Source organism: Lepidochelys kempii, chromosome 7, assembly GCF_965140285.1.
Source record: "Lepidochelys kempii isolate rLepKem1 chromosome 7, rLepKem1.hap1, whole genome shotgun sequence".
NCBI lineage: Eukaryota > Metazoa > Chordata > Testudines > Cheloniidae > Lepidochelys > Lepidochelys kempii.
In genome coordinates this window covers 125,766,925-125,789,021 of record NC_136386.1, presented here as the reverse complement: position 1 = coordinate 125,789,021, position 22,097 = coordinate 125,766,925, and the positions used below count along the sequence as shown (strand labels likewise).

The 22,097-nt window shown below is 52.6% G+C and overlaps 1 protein-coding gene across 2 annotated transcripts in view; it reads right to left on the bottom strand.

Moving 5' to 3' along the window:
• The window catches only part of ABCC2 (ATP binding cassette subfamily C member 2), a 65,543-nt gene extending 43,900 nt beyond the window's left edge, over positions 1-21,643 (bottom strand). Inside the window, exons 1-5 of one of the 2 annotated variants that reach the window (XM_073354678.2) lie at positions 21,532-21,643; positions 17,881-18,054; positions 17,171-17,317; positions 9,369-9,503; positions 8,799-8,921 (exon numbers count right to left, since the gene is read on the bottom strand). In XM_073354678.2, coding sequence (XP_073210779.2) covers positions 8,799-8,921; positions 9,369-9,503; positions 17,171-17,317; positions 17,881-18,054; positions 21,532-21,573 — 621 coding nt within the window. In that variant the 5' untranslated portion in view covers positions 21,574-21,643. The remainder of the gene's footprint in view (positions 1-8,798; positions 8,922-9,368; positions 9,504-17,170; positions 17,318-17,880; positions 18,055-21,531) is intronic. The other variant, XM_073354677.2, reaches the window with a different exon arrangement.
• Between the last annotated feature and the right edge of the window lie 454 nt (positions 21,644-22,097).

Genomic DNA, 22,097 nt, shown 5'->3' with positions numbered 1-22,097 from the left:
AGGCAAACGGCCGCTCCGGGTCAGAGTCCCAAACATGTCGCTTCTATGATGAGCTGCATGCAATTCTAGGGGGTGCCCCTACCATTGCCCCACCGCTGTCTGTGGACTCCTGCAAGTGTGGAGTCTCACGCAACAGGGATGAGGATTTAGGGGACGAGGAAGATGAGGGGGAGGATGAGGATGAAACCGTTCTATCCGACAGCCAGGGACTGTTTATCACCCTGGATCCAATACCCTCCCAACCCTCGCAAGGCAGGCTCCCGGACCTTGAAGGGGGAGAAGGCACCTCTGGTGAGTGTACCTTTGTAAATATAATACATGGTTTAAAAGCAAGCGTGTTTAATGATTAATTTGCCCTGAAGACTTAGGATGCATTCACGGCCAGTACAGCTACTGGAAAAGTCTGTTAACGTGTCTGGGGATGAAGCAGAAATCCTCCAGGGACATCTCAATGAAGCTCTCCTGGAGGTACTCCCAAAGCCTTTGCAAAAGGTTTCTGGGGAGGGCAGCCTTATTCCATCCTCCAAGGTAGGGCACTTTGCCACGCCAGGCCAGTAACACGTGTCTGGAATCATTGCATAACAAAGTATAGCAGTGTATGGTCCTGGTGTTTGCTGGCATTCAAGCAACATCCATTCTTTATCTCTCTGCGTTACCCTCAGGAGAGTGATATCATTCATGGTCACCTGGTTGAAATAGGGGAATTTTATTAAGGGGACAATCAGAGGTGGCTGTTCCTGCTGGGCTGTTTGCCTGTGGCCAAAAAGAAATCATCCCCGCTGTTAGCCACGCGATGGGGGGAGGAGTGAAGCGATCATCCCAGAGAATTGGGTGTGTGTGTGTGGGGGGGCGGGTTAGTTGGGTTTGTGCTGCACGTTAACCCAGAAACTTCAGCCCCTCCTTTTAAATGGTCAACCCAACAGGTGCTTGGTATGGGAAATGGGGGTGCTGCTGTTTGGAACTATTCCCACATGTTAGGAAAGTTAAAGAAGCCAAAAGACTGTGGCTTACCATGGCTGCCTGAAAGCCGAATTCTGTTGCCTGGCCCTGCGTGTGTGATCTCTCACACCAAACCAGCACGCCCTCAATATAAGAGGCAAAATGCGACCTTGTACTGAAAGCACATGTACTATGTAATGTTAACAGCTTGGTTCATTGTTCTAACCATTGTTCTCTAAAAGGTGTCTTTTTAAATACTACTCTCCCATTTTTTCCTCCCACAGCTGCAAATGTTTCAACACTCCCCCTATCATCTCCATCCCAGAGGCTAGCGCAGATAAGAAGGCAAAAAAACTGCACTCGCGATGAACTGTTCTCTGAGCTCATGCAGTCCTCCCGCACTGAAAGAGCTCAGCAGAATGCGTGGAGGCAAGCAATGTCAGAGTCCAGGAAAGCACAAAATGACGTGAGGACAGGAGGGACACGCGAGAGGAGAGATGACGGGAGCAAGAGGAGAGGTGGTGGCAGCATGATGAGAGGAGGCAGGATGCAATGCTGAGGCTACTGGAGGATCAAACTGATATGCTCCGGCATATGGGTGAGCTGCAGGAAAGGCAGCAGGAGCACAGACCGCCGCTACAGCCCGTGTAACCGTCCGCTCTCCTCCCCAAGTTCCATAGCCTCCTCACCCAGACACCCAAGAACACAGGCTGGGGAGGCTCTGGGCACCCAACCACTCCACCCCAGAGGACTGCCCAAGCAACAGAAGGCTGGCATTCAATAAGTTTTGAAGTGCAGTGTGGCCTTTTCCTTCCCTCCTCCTCCACCCTTCCCGGGCTACCTTGGCAGTTATCCCCCTATTTGTGTGACGAATTAATAAAGAATGCATGAATTTGAAACAACAATGACTTTATTGCCTCTGCAAGCGGTGATCGAAGTGGGGAGGTCGATTGGCTTACAGGGAAGTAGAGTGAACCAAGGGGGTGGGTTTTCATCAAGGAGAAACAAACAGAACTGTCACATCATAGCCTAGCCAGTCATGAAACTGGTTTTCAAAGCTTCTCTGATGCGCAGTGCGCCCTGCTGTGCTCTTCTAACTGCCCTGGTGTCTGGCTGCGCGTAACCAGCAGCTAGGCGATTTGCCTCAACCTCCCACCCCGCCATAAACGTCTCCCCCTTACTCTCACAGAGATTGTGCAGCACTCAGCAAGCAGTAATAACAATAGGAATATTGGTTTCGCTGAGGTCTAACCGAATCAGTAAACTGCGCCAGCGCGCTTTTAAACGTCCAAATGCACGTTCTACCACCATTCTGCACTTGCTCAGCCTGTAGTTGAACAGCTCCTGACTGCTGTCCAGGCTGCCTGTGTACGGCTTCATGAGCCATGGCATTAAGGGGTAGGCTGGATCCCCAAGGGTAACTACAGGCATTTCAACATCCCCAAAGGTAATTTTGTGGTCTGGGAAGTAAGTCCTTTGCTGCAGCTGTTCAGACAGACTTGAGTTCCTGAAGATGCGAGCGTCATGCACCTTTCCTGGCCATCCCACATTGATGTTGGTGAAACATCCCTTGTGATCCACCAGAGCTTGCAGCACCATTGACAAGCACCCCTTTAGATTTATGTACTGGCTGCCAAGCTGGTCCGGTCCCAAGATAGGGACATGCGTTCTGTCTATCGCCCCACCACAGTTAGGGAACCCCATTGCAGCAAAACCATCCACTATGACCTGCACATTTCCCAAAGTCACTACCCTTGATAGCAGCAGCTCAGTGACTGCGTTGGCTACTTGGATCACAGAAGCTCCCACAGTAGATTTGCCCACTCCAAACTGATTCCTGACTGACTGGTAGCTGTCTGGCGTTGCAAGCTTCCAGAGGGCTATCGCCACTCGCTTGTGAACTGTGAGGGCTGCTCTCATCTTGGTATTCCTGTGCTTCAGGGCAGGGGAAAGCAAGTCATGAAGTTCCATGAAAGTGCCATTACACATGCAAAAGTTTTGCAGCCACTGGGAATCACCCCAGACCTGTAACACTATGCAGTCCCACCAGTCTGTGCTTGTTTCCTGGGCCCAGAATCGGCGTTCCATGGCATGAGCCTGCCCCATTGCCACCAGGATGTCCAAATTGCCGGGGCCCGTGCTTTGAGAGAAGTCTGTGTCCATGTCCTCATCACTCTCATCACCGCTCTGCCGTCACCTCCTCACCTGCCTTTGCCGGTTCTGGTTCTCAACATACTGCAGGATAATGCGCAAGGTGTTTACAATGCTCATAACTGCCGTGGTGATCTCAGAGGGCTCCATGCTTGCGGTGGTATGGCATCTGCAGGAGAGCAGAGTTGCAGTGGAAGTGGTGGCTAACGACGGATGCCACGAGAATAGATATTTATAGAGAAGGACGAGAGGACCTGAGAGGTGGATTCATGAGAGCAGAAGAGCAGAGTTGCAGTGGATGAGGGAGACCATGACAGCCAGCATGGAGAAATTCGTTATCGAGACAAGAGCAGGAGAGCAGAGTTGCAGCGGAAGCGGTGGTTGGATGGCCAGGATCCCCTGGGGGACTAACTTGAAGGGGAAAGGAGTCCAGGAGAGCTGGCTGTATTTCAAGGAATCCCTGTTGAGGTTACAGGGACAAACCATCCCGATGAGTCGAAAGAATAGTAAATATGGCAGGCGACCAGCTTGGCTTAATGGTGAAATCCTAGCGGATCTTAAACATAAAAAAGAAGCTTACAAGAAGTGGAAGGTTGGACATATGACCAGGGAAGAGTATAAAAATATTGCTCGGGCATGTAGGAATGATATTAGGAGGGCCAAATCGCACCTGGAGCTGCAGCTAGCAAGAGATGTCAAGAGTAACAAGAAGGGTTTCTTCAGGTATGTTGGCAACAAGAAGAAAGCCAAGGAAAGTGTGGGCCCCTTACTGAATGAGGGAGGCAACCTAGTGACAGAGGATGTGGAAAAAGCTAATGTACTCAATGCTTTTTTTGCCTCTGTTTTCACTAACAAGGTCAGCTCCCAGACTGCTGCGCTGGGCATCACAAAATGGGGAAGAGATGGCCAGCCCTCTGTGGAGATAGAGGTGGTTAGGGACTATTTAGAAAAGCTGGACGTGCACAAGTCCATGGGGCCGGACGAGTTGCATCCGAGAGTGCTGAAGGAATTGGCGGCTGTGATTGCAGAGCCATTGGCCATTATCTTTGAAAACTCGTGGCGAACGGGGGAAGTCCCGGATGACTGGAAAAAGGCTAATGTAGTGCCAATCTTTAAAAAAGGGAAGAAGGAGGATCCTGGGAACTACAGGCCAGTCAGCCTCACCTCAGTCCCTGGAAAAATCATGGAGCAGGTCCTCAAAGAATCAATCCTGAAGCACTTGCATGAGAGGAAAGTGATCAGGAACAGCCAGCATGGATTCACCAAGGGAAGGTCATGCCTGACTAATCTAATTGCCTTTTATGATGAGATTACTGGTTCTGTGGATGAAGGGAAAGCAGTGGATGTATTGTTTCTTGACTTTAGCAAAGCTTTTGACACGGTCTCCCACAGTATTCTTGTCAGCAAGTTAAAGAAGTATGGGCTGGATGAATGCACTATAAGGTGGGTAGAAAGCTGGCTAGATTGTCGGGCTCAACGGGTAGTGATCAATGGCTCCATGTCTAGTTGGCTGCCGGTATCAAGTGGAGTGCCCCAAGGGTCGGTCCTGGGGCCGTTTTTGTTCAATATCTTCATAAATGATCTGGAGGATGGTGTGGATTGCACTCTCAGCAAATTTGCCGATGATACTAAACTGGGAGGAGTGGTAGATACGCTGGAGGGGAGGGATAGGATACAGAAGGACCTAGACAAATTGGAGGATTGGGCCAAAAGAAATCTGATGAGGTTCAATAAGGATAAGTGCAGGGTCCTGCACTTAGGATGGAAGAATCCAATGCACCGCTACAGACTAGGGACCGAATGGCTAGGCAGCAGTTCTGCGGAAAAGGACCTAGGGGTGACAGTGGACGAGAAGCTAGATATGAGTCAGCAGTGTGCCCTTGTTGCCAAGAAGGCCAATGGCATTTTGGGATGTATAAGTAGGGGCATAGCGAGCAGATTAGGGGCCGTGATCATTCCCCTCTATTTGACATTGGTGAGGCCTCATCTGGAGTACTGTGTCCAGTTTTGGGCCCCACACTACAAGAAGGATGTGGATAAATTGGAGAGAGTCCAGCGAAGGGCAACAAAAATGATTAGGGGTCTGGAACACATGACTTATTAGGAGAGGCTGAGGGAGCTGGGATTGTTTAGCCTGCAGAAGAGAAGAATGAGGGGGGATTTGATAGCTGCTTTCAACTACCTGAAAGGGGGTTCCAAAGAGGATGGCTCTAGACTGTTCTCAATGGTAGCAGATGACAGAACGAGGAGTAATGGTCTCAAGTTGCAGTGGGGGAGGTTTAGATTGGATATTAGGAAAAACTTTTTCACTAAGAGGGTGGTGAAACACTGGAATGCGTTACCTAGGGAGGTGGTAGAATCTCCTTCCTTAGAGGTTTTTAAGGTCAGGCTTGACAAAGCCCTGGCTGGGATGATTTAACTGGGAATTGGTCCTGCTTGGAGCAGGGGGTTGGACTAGATGACCTTCAGGGGTCCCTTCCCACCCTGATATTCTATGATTCTATGATCTGCTGCCAGCAGCACCAGGACACAACAGCGGCAGTGTCGGTGAGCTGAGCTGGGCGGGCTGCACGCTTGCCATGGTATGGTGAGTGTCACGGAGTCCCCGGGTGATGCTCTGGAACTGCTCCCCATGAAGCCAGGCAGGACTCTGGGGAAGTCTCCTTTCTGGGAGCAGACTGTCTGCAGGACACACAGCTCACACAGCTTCCACCTTCCTAGGTCTGACCTCGGAGCATTCAGCCTCCTCTGTCCCTCCATGCGCTTCCCACAGCGAGTCCACCCAGGCGGGGTCCTGGGGAAGCCAGAGGGTCCTGCCCCCCAACTCCGCAGTTAGACGGGACTCTCAGCCAGCCAGTAAAACAGAAGGTTTATTAGACGACAGGAACATGGTCTAAACCAGAGCTTGTAGGTGCAGAGAACAGGACCCCTCAGCCGGGTCCATTTTGGGGGGCAGTGAGCAGACAACCCCGTCTGCACTTCACTCCAGGTCCCCAGCCAGATCCAAACTGAAACTCCCTCCAGCCCCTCCTCTGGGCTTTGTCCCTTTCCTGGGCCAGGAGGTCACCTGATTCCTTTGTTCTCCAACCCTTTAGCTCTCACCTTGCAGGGGGGAAGGGCCCAGGCCATCAGTTGCCAGGAAACAGGGTGTCGGCCATTCTCTGTGTCCAGACCCCTGCACACACCTGCCCTCTAGGGCCTTGCAATGATCATAGTCCCTTACCCCACCACCTAGATACTTAAGAACTGCATAGGGGAAACTGAGGCACTCCCCACACTATTCAGAGGAAACATTAAGAACAGTCCCGCTTCGTCACAGTGAGACAAGAGCAGGAAAGCAGAGTTGCAGCGGAAGCAGTGGATGACGACGGTCATATAGAGGACCTGCAAAGTGGATTCATGGCACCAGGAGAGCAGAGTTTCAGCGGAAGCAATGGTTCAGTGACAACGGTTAGCAGTCCTACTGCACCGTCTGCTGAAAGCAGTATGGCATCCGCACGGAAAAAAGGCGCAAAACGATTGTCTGCTGTTGCTTTCAGAGAGGGAGGGGCGATTGACGACATGTACCCAGAACCACCCACGACAATGTTTTTGCCCCATCAGGCACTGGGAGCTTAACCCAGAATTCCACTGGGCGGCGGAGACTGCGGGAACTGTGGAATAGCTTCAACTTCTATAAATTTGACCTAATTCCGTGGTGTAGACATACCCTTAGAGACTAACAAATTTATTTGGGCATAAGCTTTTGTGGGCTAAAACCCACTTCATCGGATGCATGCAGTAGAAAATACAGTAGGAAGATATATATACACAGAGAACATGAAAAAATGGGTGTTGCCATACCAACTGTAATGAGACTAATCAATTAAGGTGGGCTACTATCAGCAGGAGAAAAAAAAAACGTGTGTAGTGATAATCAGGATGGCCCATTTCAAACAGTTGACAAGAAGGTGTGAGTAACAGTAGGGGAAAAAATTAGCACGGTGAAAAAGTTTTTACTTTGTGTAATGACCCATCCACTCCCACTCTTTAATAAGCGATGGTCACATAAACAGCACCCTATACTGGAAACCTACTGACCACTATACTTACCTACATGCCTCCAGCTTTCACCCAGACCACACCACACGATCCATTGTCTACAGCCAATCTCTACGATACAACTGCATTTGCTCCAACCCCTCAGACAGAGACAAACACCTACAAGATCTCTATCAAGCATTCTTACAACTACAATACCCACCTGCTGAAGTGAAGAAACAGATTGACAGAGCCAGAAAAGTACCCAGAAGTTACCTACTACAGGACATGCCCAACAAAGAAAGTAACAGAATGCCACTAGCCGTCACCTTCAGCCCCCAGCTAAAACCTCTCCAGCGCATCATCAAGGATCTACAACCTATCCTGAAGGACGATCCCTCACTCGCACAGATCTTGGGAGACAGGCCAGTCCTTGCTTACAGACAGCCCCCCAACCTGAAGCAAATACTCACCACCAACCACACACCAGAACCACTAACCCAGGAACCTATCCTTGCAACAAAGCCCATTGCCAACTGTGCCCACATATCTATTCAGGGGACACCATCACAGGGCCTAATCACATCAGCCACACTATCAGAGGCTCGTTCATCTGCACATCCACCAATGTGATATATGCCATCATGTGCCAGCAATGCCCCTCTGCCATATACATTGGCCAAACCAGACAGTCTCTACACAAAAGAATAAATGGACACAAATCAGACGTCAAGAATTATAACATTCAAAAACCAGTCTGAGAACACTTCAGTCTCCCTGGTCACTCAATTTCAGACCTAGAAGTCACAATTCTCCAACAAAAAAACTTCAAAAACAGACTCCAACGAGAAACTGCAAAATTGGAATTAATTTGCAAACTGGACACCATTAAATTAGGCTTGAATAAAGACTGGGAGTGGATGGGTCATTACACAAAGTAAAAACTATTTCACCATGATAATTTTTTCCCCTACTATTACTCACACCTTCTTGTCAACTCTTTGAAAAGGGCCATCCTGATTATCATTACAAAAGTTTTTTTTTCTCCTGCTGAGAAGAGCCCACCTTAATTGATTAGTCTCGTTACAGTTGTTATGGCAACACCCATTTTTTCATGTTCTCTGTGTATATATATCTTCCTACTGTATTTTCCACTGCATGCATCTGATGAAGTGGGTTTTAGTACATGAAAGCTTATGCCCAACTAAATGTGTTAGTCTCTAAGGTGCCACAAGTACACCTCGTTTTTTTTTAAAGAAAGAGAAGAGGCTGTTCACCAGAGCTGTGTCTGTGGCAAGAGCTGACTCAGTCTCCCCCTTCCAAGGTGGAATCCTGGGGGCCTCACACTGAGGCAAAGGGGATGGGCCACTGCAAGTCCCACAGAGCATGTGGGGCAGGTCTGGCCAGTCCTGGGACCTGCACAGGCTGAAAGGCAGGAGTTGAGAGCCTTGCAGGGCTGAAGTGTGGGGACTCTCTACACCCACCTGGCCCACACTGAGACCTCACAGATACTGTCTCACGACCTCGGCCTCAAAGATGCGTGGAGATGGGATCTTGCTATGGAGCCCATGTGCCACCAGCCCCTCTAAGCTGAGGCACCTTGCGGCAGCCTCTCCCTCCCCAAGCCGCTTGCAGGGTCTACAGGCTGTGCTCACCCCAAAGCCCAGATGGGGGCATAGAGCTCTCACCTTCTTGGCCATTTCCTCTGTTTCTGGGGCGACATCTGAGAAAGCTGAGATGATCAAGAGGAGAAGCTGGAGCCCATAGGAGATGAGGAAGAGGCTGAACCGTGGCAGGTCAGGAACCAGGCCCTGTGGGGGAGGAAAGCCCTCAGGGATAACTGATGGCACCTGCAAGTGAGGTACAAGCCCAGCCTGGACCCAGGGACAACCAGGAAAGTGAGTTGGGCTAAGGCTGCCTGAGCGTTTCCGCTCAATCCCCCATTTCAACTGCTCCTGAATTCCTGGAGCTGTCTACTTTCAGCCCAGGCACCTCTGGACATGACCCCCAGGGGCACGCATTGGGGTGGGCAGAGCTGAGGCCCTATGGTAGGAGAGATAGGAGCTATTTCTGCTTTACCCCCACTCACGTTCCCCATGGGTGCTTGCTCACAGGGGGCTGCAGTGCCCCAAAAGCTGATGCTAGTTAACAGCCCACAAGGGAGGGGATTTCCTGGGCCAAACCCTGCCCCTTTGGGAGAACTGGGAGTGTGAGGGATTTCCCAGGGGCCCTTGCCCGCGGTCCCCGCTGCTCCTGACCGGCAGTGCCTTCCGGATCAGCGTCTGGAGCGGGAACACCCCGCAGAGCAGGGAGAGAATCCAGAAGAAGAAGAGTGGTCCGGAGTCCCTGCGCAGGTGGAAGCGCTGGGTGTCATGAAGCAGCAGAACCAGGAACTGGGGAGAGAGCAAACTGGGTTAGAGCAGGGGGTGCAGGGAGGCTGGTGACAGAGGAACCCAGGACAGTGTAACCTGGGCAGGGGGCTGAACTTGAGGCTCATGACCTGGAGATTATACATGGGTCCCAGGATATCACAGATGCAGAATCGGGCTGTACAGTATTGGCTTCCATTTAAAAATGTGATCCAAGTGTACCCGATTGTGATGTTATCTGATTAAACTATGACCATGTAGATTATTGTTGCTATCTCTGTTATATAATTGCAACAAATCTTGTACAAAACATGTCATGTAAGATGTCTATGCACAGATTATGATTTACTGAATATGATTATGCTATTTGCATGCATGTATCATTTTTCAGAGTAGCAGCCGTGTTAGTCTGCATCCGCAAAAAGAACAGGAGGACTTGTGGCACCTTAGAGACTAACCAATGTATCATTTTTGTATCTGAAGTTATGAATATTGGCTCTATACCTGGATTTCTAATGTGTTTGCTTCTGGGAAACACCAACAAGGTGTTTAGCTAGCACATTGTGAAGGAACTATTCAAGTTAACGAGTTTCAGAGGGGCAGCCGTGTTAGTCTGTTTCGGCAAAAACAACGAGGAGTCTTGTGGCACCTTAAAGACTAACAAATTTATTTGAGCATAAGCTTTCATGGGCTACAGCTCACCTCATCAGATGTTTGAAGAAGTGGGTCATAGCCCACGAAAGTTTATGCTCTAATAAATTTGTTAGTCTTTAAGGTGCCACAAGACTCCTTGCTGTTTTTAGTCAAGTCAAGCAGCTCATCAAAAGGACACTTAACTCACAATGGAAGACACCCATCTACACTGAATGGACTGTCCTTCTGTCTGGGGTGTCGTTAATGGCTTCTTCTGTGACTAAGCAAAATCAGGCATGGACATGTGACTTTCCCATGTGACTCCAAACTCCATCTTTTACTTGTAATTTTCCACCAGCAGCTGTGAGGGCTTTGTTTGAAACAATGGATTTCTCTCTACATGGCAGAAGCTATAAAAGGCGCTGGAAACACTCCATTTTGCCTCTTTCCTGCTCAAGCCTCTGGACTATGGGTTTATAAAAAGAAAAGGAGTACTTGTGGCACCTTAGAGACTAACCCATTTATTTGAGCATAAGCTTTCGTGAGCTACAGCTCATTTCATCGGATGCATCTGATGAAGTGAGCTGTAGCTCACGAAAGCTTATGCTCAAATAAATGGGTTAGTCTCTAAGGTGCCACAAGTCCTCCTGTTCTTTTTGCGAATACAGACTAACACGGCTGTTACTCTGAAACCTATGGACTTATACTAATCGGAGCATTCTAATCAAGGGATCAAGGACCTTCCAATGTTTTGGAAGCAACCAGAGACTTGACTATGGCCCCGTCTACACAGGCAAGTTTGTGCGCAGTAAAGCAGCTGTGAGCGCTGTAACCCCCAAGGTGCACACACTGGCAAGCCACCGAGTGCACAGAAACTGCGCAGATGCAGCGCTCTAAAAAAACCACCCCGAGGAGAGTTGTACACCTTTCTGCACCAGGGTGTGACGTTACTGACATAATCTGGGTCCGTATAAATCATTGTTGCAACCAAGATCCTGGAGTGGCACCAAATTTTGTATAAAGGGGGTCAAATAAGGTGTCTAAGACAAGGTGATGGTTGTCTGGTTATGATTATGCTGTCTGTATGCAGGTATCATTTTTGTATTTAAGTACTGGCTGTACATTGTCTGTATTTCAAACTTGTGCTATGTTTCTTGATGACACCCCAGACAAGTTGGTGTCAGCTCTGCCTAGCCTGCTTGACGGACCATTAAGGACCATCAGCTGTACAACTGACCCACTGAAAGAAGGAGTGGACTACATCCACCCTGATGGAATTGGCCCTGTCAGCACTGGTTCTCCACTTGTGAGGTAACTCCCTCCTCTCCATGTGCCAGTATATTTATGTCTGCATCTGTAATTTTCACTCCATGCATCTGAAGAAGTGAGGTTTTTACCCATGAAAGCTTATGCTCAAACAAATCTGTTAGTCTTTAAGGTGCCACCGGACTCCTGTTTTTGTGGATACAGACTAACACGGCTACCCCGATACCAGACACACCTTGGGACTCAGCAAGGTGTGCAGGGACCTGCCTATGGACAGAACTCTGAGGGTTTTCCAGGCCATGGGATGGGCAGCTTGTCTTTGGGACAAAGAAAGCAGAGACCACATGGCAAGAGACTATAAAAACCTGCTGCAGCTCCTCCATCTTGTCTTCGATCCTGCTTCTGACCTCTGGAGGGACTTTGCTACAAACGGAAGCTCTACACAAAGGTCTGATGACCCACCCCAGCCGGGGATGTTCTCCAGAGACTTGATTTGAACCTGCAGCTTATTCCATCATTGCAACAAGCCTGAACCAAGAACTTTGCCATTGCTGTGTGTCATTGATTCCATTTAACCAATTCTAGCTCTCATCTCTATCTTTTTCCTTTTATGAATAAACCTTTAGATTTTAGATTCTAAAGGATTGGCAACAGCGTGATTTGTGGTAAGATCTGATTTGTATATTGACCTGGGTCTGGGGCTTGGTCCTTTGGGATTGAGAGAACCTTTTTTCTTTTACTGGGGTATTGGTTTTCATAACCATTTGTCCCCATAATGAGTGGCACTGGTGGTGATACTGGGAAACTGGAGTGTCTAAGGGGATTGCTTGTGTGACTTGCGGTTAGCCAGTGGGATGAGACCAAAGTCCTCTCTGGCTGGCTGGTTTGGTTTGCCTTAGAGATGGAGAAACCGCAGCCTTGGGCTGTGACTGCCCTGCTCTAAGCAATTTGTCCTGAATTGGCACTCTCCTGTTGGGTCCCGCCAGAACCAGCCTCGTTACACGGGGGTACAGCGCTGCGATGCCTGTGTAGACACCGTGTGATTACAGCGCTGTGATTGGCCTCCGGGAGGTGTCCCACAATGCCTGTTCTCACCTCTCTGGCCATTGGTTTGAACTCTACTGCCCTGCCCTCAGGTGACCAACCGTCAGCCCCCCCCATACATTCCTCTGCAAATTTGAAAGTCCCCTCCCTGTTTGCTCGGTGATGCACGCAGTGGTCTCAGCGCATCTTTCCGGGTGGCCACCCAGATGACCCCCAGCTTGGAGCAATGCCGAGCTGCTGGACCTCATCGGCATTTGGGGAGAGGCGGCAGTGCAGTCCCAGCTGCGCTCCACCCATAGGAATTATGATACCTACGGGCAGATTTCTAGATGCATGACAGAAAGGGGCCGTGACCGGGACACGCTGCAGTGCAGGGTCAACGTGAAGGAGCTGCAGGACGCCTACCACAAGGCGCGGGAGGCAAACCGCCGCTCCGGTGCTGCGCCCATAAGCTGCCGGTTCTACAAAGATACTCAGTGGTGACCACACCTCCACGGGGAAGGATCCTGTGGATACTTCGCTGGCTCGCGTGCCAGTCGAGAGTGGGCTGAGCCAGGGGAGGCAATCCTGGACGAAGAGGGGGAGGGGGACCCAGAGGCAGAGGATGACTCGGAGGTCAGAGATGCAGGCAGCCAGGAGCACATTTCTACCCCGGAAGAGCCTAGCCAGTCACAGCAGTCAGAGCTTGGCGAAGCGCAAACAGGAAAGGAGGCCCCTGGTAAGTGGATCTGATTTTGGGAATCGCTGAAGCGAGGTGCTGGGGGCAGGCGGGTTGCAGGAAGCAGGCTTGTCTCCCGCCTCACGCCTAGTCTGAGCGACGGACCAGGCTGTTGATACACTCCCTCACTTCACGGGAATCTGCCTCCGAGATCTCCAGGAAACGCTCATGGATACATGGGGCAATCCACTGCCGCAGGTTGCTCAGCAGAGCTGCTTTGTTTCTTGCCCCATTAACGGTAACTTCCCCGCGCCACTGTGCCGTGATGGATGGGGGGACCATTGCTGCACACAGGCTAACTGCACAGGGGCCAGGGTGGAAGCTGCAGGCTTGGAGAAGAGCCTCCCTTAATTCCCTGCTTACCCTCAGCAGCGAGATATCTTCCATAATGATCACCTCCTGTGGAAAGTGTGGGGACAGGAATGATTATCAGGCCCACCCTACAGTGCTGGCTCTCCCCAAGTGCCACGTGCCCAGTGTACGGCAGGGTCCAGGAACAGTGATTTACCCTGCCCCTGCGGCTACTCACCATTTTGGGGGTCTTGTGGCTCATATGTGCTTGCCTGGGGTCAGTCAATTAGTGACAGGTGTGTGCGTATTGGCTGTTTTAAAGCACCGAATCAGTGTTGTCTGTGTTGCAAACAATATTGCTTCTGTAAAATGTTGCATTTGAACTTCACAGAGATGACCTTGGGAGCACAGCCTCCCTCTTTGTTATCGGTGGCAGAATGGTTGTGTAGTATTAGGAAGTGTCCAAGAAGAATAAGGAGGACTTTCTGCGCGAGGTTATGATGCACTCCGCCGCCGAGAAAAAAAGAGTCAAAGGAGTGGCAGGACAGCAAGAAAAGGGACTGAAACAAGAATGCAGGACACCAGAAAGAAGCCATGGAGCAGCTCCTAACAGTTATGGAGTGCCAAACGGACATGTTCCAGGCGACACTAGCTCTTCAAACCGAGCAGCTCTGTGCCCGCCCTCCCCTGTAGCCGCTGTTGCCAAACTCTTTCCCATGCACCCCCCCCACCCACACTGCCAACACAGTTATCAACCTCCTGGCTCCACTCTACCCGCAGCATTCCACTCCTCCTGCTCACAGTCCAGCAGTGCGGACTCCCACTACCCACTGCACTCAACACCCATCCCTCTGTAGTTTGGCCCGGCTGAAGTACAGCACCCGCTACATCTTACTCCAAAGGAGAAGGTTGGGTATGATCCCTGGACATACACAAATCTGTGGCCATCCTGGGACCCCTCCTCCTCTTGAGACCTTCCCTTCCCCCTTCCCCCATCCCCCTCCCTGCTGATGATTTCTTTCGTTTGACTCTCTCCTCTCGTTGTTGTCTTTCCATAAAAGAATTGTGTGTGTTTATTTGAAAGCAATCTTTATTCTATCATGTGAAAGCAAAAAAAGCACTGCAAAGCAACATACAATTATGTTAAGGCCCCTTCTTGCATCATGTGCACCAATCACCTCCTAGCATTACAAGCACTGCAATCCCAAGCATAGCAACAAATATTAGTGGCTTTCAGCTTCAAATTGCTGCCTCAAAGCATCCCTGGTTCTTGTGGCCCCGCGCTGTGCCCCTCTAATAGCCCTGGTCTCTGGCTGTTCAAACTCAGCCTCCAGGCGTTGATCCTCTGTGATCCAGCCCTGAGTGAAGCTTTCACCCTTCCCTTCACAAATATTATGGAGCGTACAGCATGCTGCTATGAGCATAGGAATATTGTCATCGGTCATGTCCAGCTTCCCATACAGGCATCACCAGCAGGCTTTTAAATGGCTGAATACACACTCAACAGCCATTCTGCACTTGCTCAGCCTGTTGTTGACAGGCTGCTCCTTGCTGCTGTCAAGGTGCCTTGTGTAGGGCTTCATGAGCCATGGCATTAAGGAGTAGGCGGGGTCTCCCAGGAGCACAATGGGCATTTCGATTTCCCCTCTGGTGATCTTGCGGTCAGGGAAGAAAGTCCCTGCTTGCAGTTTCTTGAACAGGCATCTGATGAAGTGAGCTGTAGCTCACAAAAGCTCATGCTCAAATAAATTGGTGAGTCTCTAAGGTGCCACAAGTACTCCTTTTCTTTTTTTGAACAGGCCAGTGTTCCGAAAGATGCATGCATCATGCACCTTTCCAGACCAGCCTGCATTAATGTCTGTGAAAAGCCCACGGTGATCCACAAGCACCTGGAGAACCATTGAGAAATACCCCTTCCGATTAATGTACTCAGTGGCTAAGTGACTGGTGCCAGAATTGGAATATGTGTGCCATCTATCGCCCCTCCGCAGTTAGGGAATCTCATTTGTGCAAAGCCATCCACAATGTCACGCACGTTGCCCAGAGTCATGGTCTTTCAGAGAAGGATGCGATAAATGGCCCTGCACACTTCCATCAACATGACTCCAATGGTCAACTTTCCCACTCCAAACTGGTTAGCGACTGATCGGTAGCAGTCTGGAGTAGCCAGCTTCCACAGTGCAATCGCCACATGCTTCTCCAGCGACAGGGCAGCTCTCATTCTCATGTCCTTGTGCCGCAGGGTTGGGGCGAGCTCATCACACAGTCCCATGAATGTGGCTTTCCTCATCCGAAAGTTCTGCAGCCACTGCTTGTCATCCCAGACGTGCATCACGATGTGATCCCACCACTCAGTGCTTGTTTCCTGAGCCCAAAAGCGGCGTTGACTGTGGTCAGCACCTCCGTGAATGCCACAAGCAATCTCATGTCATAGCTAGTATGCGTGGCGAGATCAATGTCGCACTCCTCTTGCCTTTGCAGTTTAAGGAATAACCCCACTGCCACTCGTGATGTGTTGGTCAGAGCGAGCAGCACACTGGTCAGCAGCTCGGGATCCATTCCTGCAGCCCGAAAGAGGCAGGGCCCGGCGCGCAGTACACAAACCGTTGAGAGATGGCGCCAAATGCGGACGGAAGCAAAGGGATTGCTGGGATGCAAAGCAATGCATCATGGGACATTGGGACAAGACCCAGGATGCCCTGCAACCCCTTCCGCCTTCCCACAAGTCTTAGTGGCAAAAGAGAAAGAGGTGCTCTGTGGGATAGCTGCCCAGAGGGCACCGCTCCAAATAGCGCCGCAAGTGTGAACACGCTACTGTGCAGGCAGCTGTCAGGGTGAACACACAACAGCGGTTTTCCTTCGGTGCTTTCTGAGCGGCACTGTACCTTTGCAAGTGTAGACATGCCTTTAAGTCATCAGGTTATTCCATCACTGCTACAAGCCTGATCCAAGAACTTTGCAATTATTGTATGCATGTGATTCCTTTAACCAATTTTAACTCTCACCTTTCTTTCTTTCTTTCTTTTTATAAATAAACTTTCAGATTTTAGATACTAAAGGATTGGCAACAGCATGATTATTGGGTAAGATCTGAGTTGTATATTGACCTAGGTGTGTGGCTGGTCCTTTGGGATCAGGAGAACCTTTTATTTGACAAAATTGGTTTTAAAGAACCACTCATCTTTAAGTCTAGTGTTTTGGGTGGTGATACAAGGACTGGAACGTCTATGGAAACTGCTTTTCTGACTTCTTGTTAGCCAGTGTGGTGAAACAGAAGTTTACTTTTGTTGCTGGTTTGGTATATCTCATGGGAGAATAACCACCAGTTTTGGGGTGTGTCTGCCCTATTTCTCAGCAGTTTGTCTTGAATTTGGTATTCTCAGTTGTGACCCATGGAGGCACAGTTACACCAATGCAGTGACCACTGCCTGAGTGTGCAGGGAGCCTGGAACCATCACTCACCAGCCCTCCAGCTGAATGAGTGGTTCGCTCTGGAATCTAAAGGTGCAGTTACATTTCTATATTAACTACTTCACTGCAGCCTCTGTTAGCAGACACATCTAATCAGTGTGCTGCTCCCACAACCCATCTGTCCCCTAGGCTATGGCCCCGCACTGCTAGGGAGTTTTCCCGAGATTCAGCCTAAACCTCTCTTTACTGTTTCCTCCCTTCACCCCAGCTCTGTCCCCTCGATGACCCAGTGTGAATTCAGCCAGTGGCAGGCTTGGCAATCTCTTACCCATGTCACGGTGTACAGAGCAGGGTTTGTGTATTGGACAGCGGGGTTCCTGCTGGCGGGAGTCGGGTGGGGGTATTGGCCAAAGTCCTCTGCAAGCGTGAAGGCCAGTTCAGCCATTGCTGTCAGTAAGAGCAATGTGGTCAGCGCCTGGGGGAGAGCAGCTGTTAGGAGAGACACTGGCCTTGTCCCTGCCTGTTGGACTACTGGGGAACACAGCCCTAGGTCTGTCAACACCACCGCAGGGGAGACAAGTGGTGGAAGTGGTAGCATGCCCACAAGCCCCACACCCTGTTACATCCCTCCACCCCATGCAGGCCTAATATTAACCCTCTAGTCCAGGGCCATTCCCAAGGTCCTGTTCCATCTGTCTGGGTCCACATGCCTCCTTCCTCATGAGTTCATGCCATTCTGGCCTTATGAGCACAAAACTCCGATACCCCACAAAGCCCTCGTTCCCACTGTGTTCTCCACCCTGCACCCCATTACATACCTCCAGTCCAGGGCGTTCCCCAACCCACGCCCCAGTACACCCCATTACATCCCATTCTATCCCTCCAGCCCAGGACGTTCCCCACCCCATTTCCCATTCCACCCCGTTACATCCCTCCAGTCAAGGGCATTCCCCACCCCTGACCCCATTACAGCAGATGACATCCCTCCACCCCGGCCCCATTATCCCCCTGGTTCTGTAGGGCCATAGGATGCTGTACCTGCTTGGTGAGGTAGATTTTGGTTAGAGATGATTTCTTGGTCCTGGGTTTAAACATGGGAAGAAGCTGCCAAGGGGATGAAAGCCAGAGAAAGCCCAGAGGGATCCAAACAAGCACGGTCTGTTCAAAGCAGAGCGGCAGGTCGGGCTGCGGTACATCCAGTAAGGAAGCGTTCTGGGTGGGGCAGACACAGCGAGAGCAGAATCAGAGTCACACCACAAACTCACCAGCATCCCCTGCCCGGAGCACCACTCCACCTGCATGCACCCTGACACCATGCGCCCAAGTACCTCTCCCGCTGCAAACCTCAGCCTTCCCCTGCAGGCAACCTGAACCCAAAACACTGAGAGCATCCCTCCTGCTTCACCTGCCTGACCCCTAACCCCTCAGACCTCTCCCCCTAAACACACACCAAACCCCACATACCCCACAGCACCCCTCCCCTTCACCTGCCTGACCCCAAACAGCCTCAGCACATCCCTCCCCTAATCATGCACCCAACCCCATATACCCCACAGCACCCCTCCCCCTTCACCTGCCTGACCCCTAACCCCCCAGAGCACCTCTCCCCCTAGACACCTCAGAACATCCCCTCCCCCTAAACAAACCCTGACCCCAAACCCCTCCCCAAACACCCACTCAATTCCTAAGCCCTCAAAGCACGCCTCCCCCTAAACACACACCTGACCTCCATCCCCTCAGAGTACCCCTCCTACACACTTGTACAATAAATACAAAATTCAAGAATTAGAATGAATTTAAATTTGGTTGAAGAAATAGATTTGTGCTGTAAAGAAAGGCCCTAAGCAGCAAGCAGAATGAAGGCCTTGAAAATAATGAGTTACCAGGCCAGAAGGAATGAAGTAGGGAGGACGTCTTGTTCAAGGAATAACTAATGAGATAATGGGAAGTTTCTAAAAAAAAGCCTCTGGTGATAGGGGTGCCTGCTGATGGCTTTCTATAAGGCAAAGAGAATTTGTCATAAAAGGAGCCAACATGGCCCTTCCCAACCCCACACACGTGCTACAGCCTGCGTGAACCCAGGTGCCCCGGAGAAACTGGGGCAGCAAGGAGGGAGGAAAGGCCTTGGGGAGAAAGGTGGTGGTAAATGTTATCTGGATTAAGACTGGACACCTCGTTCCCCTGCACACCCCCAACCCCATCCCCCCAGAGAACACCCCCGACACCGTCCCCCCGGGAGCCCTCGTCCCCCTGTGTGCCCCCGACCCCATCCCCCCAGAGCCCTCATCCCGCTGCGCACCCCCGACCCCATCCCCCGGGAGCCCTCATCCCCCTGCGCACCCCCGACCCCATCTCCCTGGAGAACACCCCCAACACCATCCCCCCGGACCCCAGTCCCCAGGAGCCCTCGTCCCTCTGTGCAATCCCGACCCCATCCCCCCAGAGACCTCATCCCGCTGCGCACCCCCGACCCCATCCCCCGGGAGCCCTCGTCCCCCTGCGCACCCCCGATCCCATCCCCCGGGGAGCCCTCGTCCCCCTGCGCACCCCCGACCCCATCCCCCGGGAGCCCTCGTCCCCCTGCGCACCCCCGACCCCATCCCCCCGGGAGCCTTCGTCCCCCTGCGGACCCCCGACCCCATCCCCCCGGGAGTCGTCCCCCCCCTGCGCACCGCGGACCCCATCTCTGGAGCCCTCATCCCCCTGCACGCCCCCGACCCCATCCCCCTGGGAGTCGTCATCCCCCTGCGCACCCCCGACCCCATCCCCCCAAAGCCCTCGTTCCCCTGCGCACCTGTCACGAATTACACCTAATTGGTCACGCACACAAACTGCTGCGAATTATACCTGATAGGTCACGCACAGTTCGAGTCTAGGCTGAGGCACACGAACAAAGTCCACAACTGCAGAGTTCCCAAAGATATTAAGTTTATTACGCTCGAGCGTGGTGCACCCCTGCTATTCAGGAGGGGACCCCGAATGCAGGTTATACAGAGATTATATACCTTTTAGCAAAGCATGTTGCCCTCCTCGGAAACCTTAGCCAATAGACAAACCCTTCCCTTATCTACCACCTAACCCTGCTAAGTGCACCCCCCCCCCACAAACCATTACTTCAGCTACACAGCATGGTCCTAAAGCAATGCACCAGTAGCCTTTCTTTACAGGATGGGAGGCTCGCATCAAGGCCAGGAGGCAGGGAGTTAGAAACAGACAAAGAACAGAAACCGGGAGTCGAGGCAGGCTGGAAACAAGGAGGGGGGGTTTTCACAAAAATGCAGTATCTAAGAAACTCCTCCTGGTGCATAATGTGTTTGCTTTTAAACAATAGCGGGCCCCAAACCAAAATAAAGTCACATATGCTAACTTTTCCTTAACAGCACCCCCGACCGCATCTCCCTGGAGCCCTCGTCCCCCTGCGCACCCCCGACCCCATCCCCCGGGAGCCCTCGTCCCCCTGCGCACCCCCGACCCCACCCCCCCGGGAGCCCTCGTCCCCCTGCGCACCCCCGACCCCACCCCCCCGGGAGCCCTCGTCCCCCTGCGCACCCCCGACCCCATCCCCCCGGGAGCCCTCGTCCCCCTGCGCACCCCCGACCCCATCTCCCGGGAGCCGTCGTCCCCCTGCGCACCCCCGACCCCATCCCCCCGGGAGCCCTCGTCCCCCTGCGCACCCCCGACCCCATCCCCCCGGGAGCCCTCGTCCCCCTGCGCACCCCCGACCCCATCCCCCCGGGAGCCCTCGTCCCCCTGCGCACCCCCGACCCCACCCCCCCGGGAGCCCTCGTCCCCCTGCGCACCCCCGACCCCACCCCCCCGGGAGCCCTCGTCCCCCTGCGCACCCCCGACCCCACTCCCCCGGGAGCCCTCGTCCCCCTGCGCACCCCCGACCCCACTCCCCCGCGAGCCCTCGTCCCCCTGCGCACCCCCGACCCCACTCCCCCGCGAGCCCTCGTCCCCCTGCGCACCCCCGACCCCATCCCCCCGCGAGCCCTCGTCCCCCTGCGCACCCCCGACCCCATCCCCCCGGGAGCCCTCGTCCCCCTGCGCACCCCCGACCCCATCCCCCCGGGAGCCCTCGTCCCCCTGTGCACCCCCGACCCCATCCTGCAGGAGCCCTCATCCCCCTGCGCACCCCCGACCCCATCCTGCGGGAGCCCTCGTCCCCCTGTGCACCCCCGACCCCATCCCCCCGGCTGCCAGTGGAGTCCTTGCCATCCTGTAACACTGAGTTAAAACAACTGCCTCCTTCCCCGGAGCAGAAAGGGCACCTGGGGCTGTGTCTGTCCTGTCTCCGGAGGACAGCGTGCCCTGCCGTGCCGTGCCCCATGTCTCTGGACACAGTCTGGGAGGGGGCGAGCTCAGGCCACTGGCTGCTTTTCAGATCATGCTCATCTCACCATTACCTGCTCCTCCCCAGTCTGGCTTGCCACGGTGGATGGTTGGGCTGCGTGCTATGCATGTGCAGTGTCCAGCACCCGACAGGGCCCTTCGGCATTACACCCATGGGAAACAACGACTACAACGCCAGAGCCCCGACCTGGGCCATGCCTCCTTCCCATGAGGGTGCTTTGCCTCTGAAAGGACTGGGGGACCCCAGGCTTTGGCTTGTGTTTTCTGCTCTCCCCAGGTATTCACGTGCCCCTGCCCTGTGGGGTGAGGACTCTGCGAGGACATGCAGCCACTTACCCAGAAAACGGAGCCACAGAACTCCTCCAGTGGTGCAGGCATGGCCCAGGCGTTTGCGGAGCTGACAGCTCCTTCCTCTTCGCCCTCTGCAGGGGTGTGTTAGCCCTGAGCGGGTGAGCAGGGTAAAAATCCCAAACACCCCGAAGAGGGAGGATGAGATCAGATGGCAGGGCAGTTAATCATTAACTTTGTCTTGCTCTTGCACAAAGCCCCAAATGGAGCGATGACTCAGGGTCCTCGGAAACCTGTACAGGACCCTGGGCAGGCAGACCCCAGCTGAGAGCCACAGGGGGGCCCCAGCAGGCAGACCCCAGCTGAGAGCCACAGGGGGCCCCATGGATCAGCTATCTGTCTACACTGCAGTTGAAAACCCTCAGCTGACAAACAGCGCCAGCTGACTCGGGCTTGCAGGACGTTTAACTGCCATGTAGACGCTCAGGCTGGAGCCTGGGTTATAGGACTCTGCGAGGTGGGAGGGTCCCAGAACTCAAGCTGCAGCCTGAGCCCAAATGTCAACACTGCAATTCAACATCCCCTTAGCCCAAGCCCGGGCCAGTGCAGACACA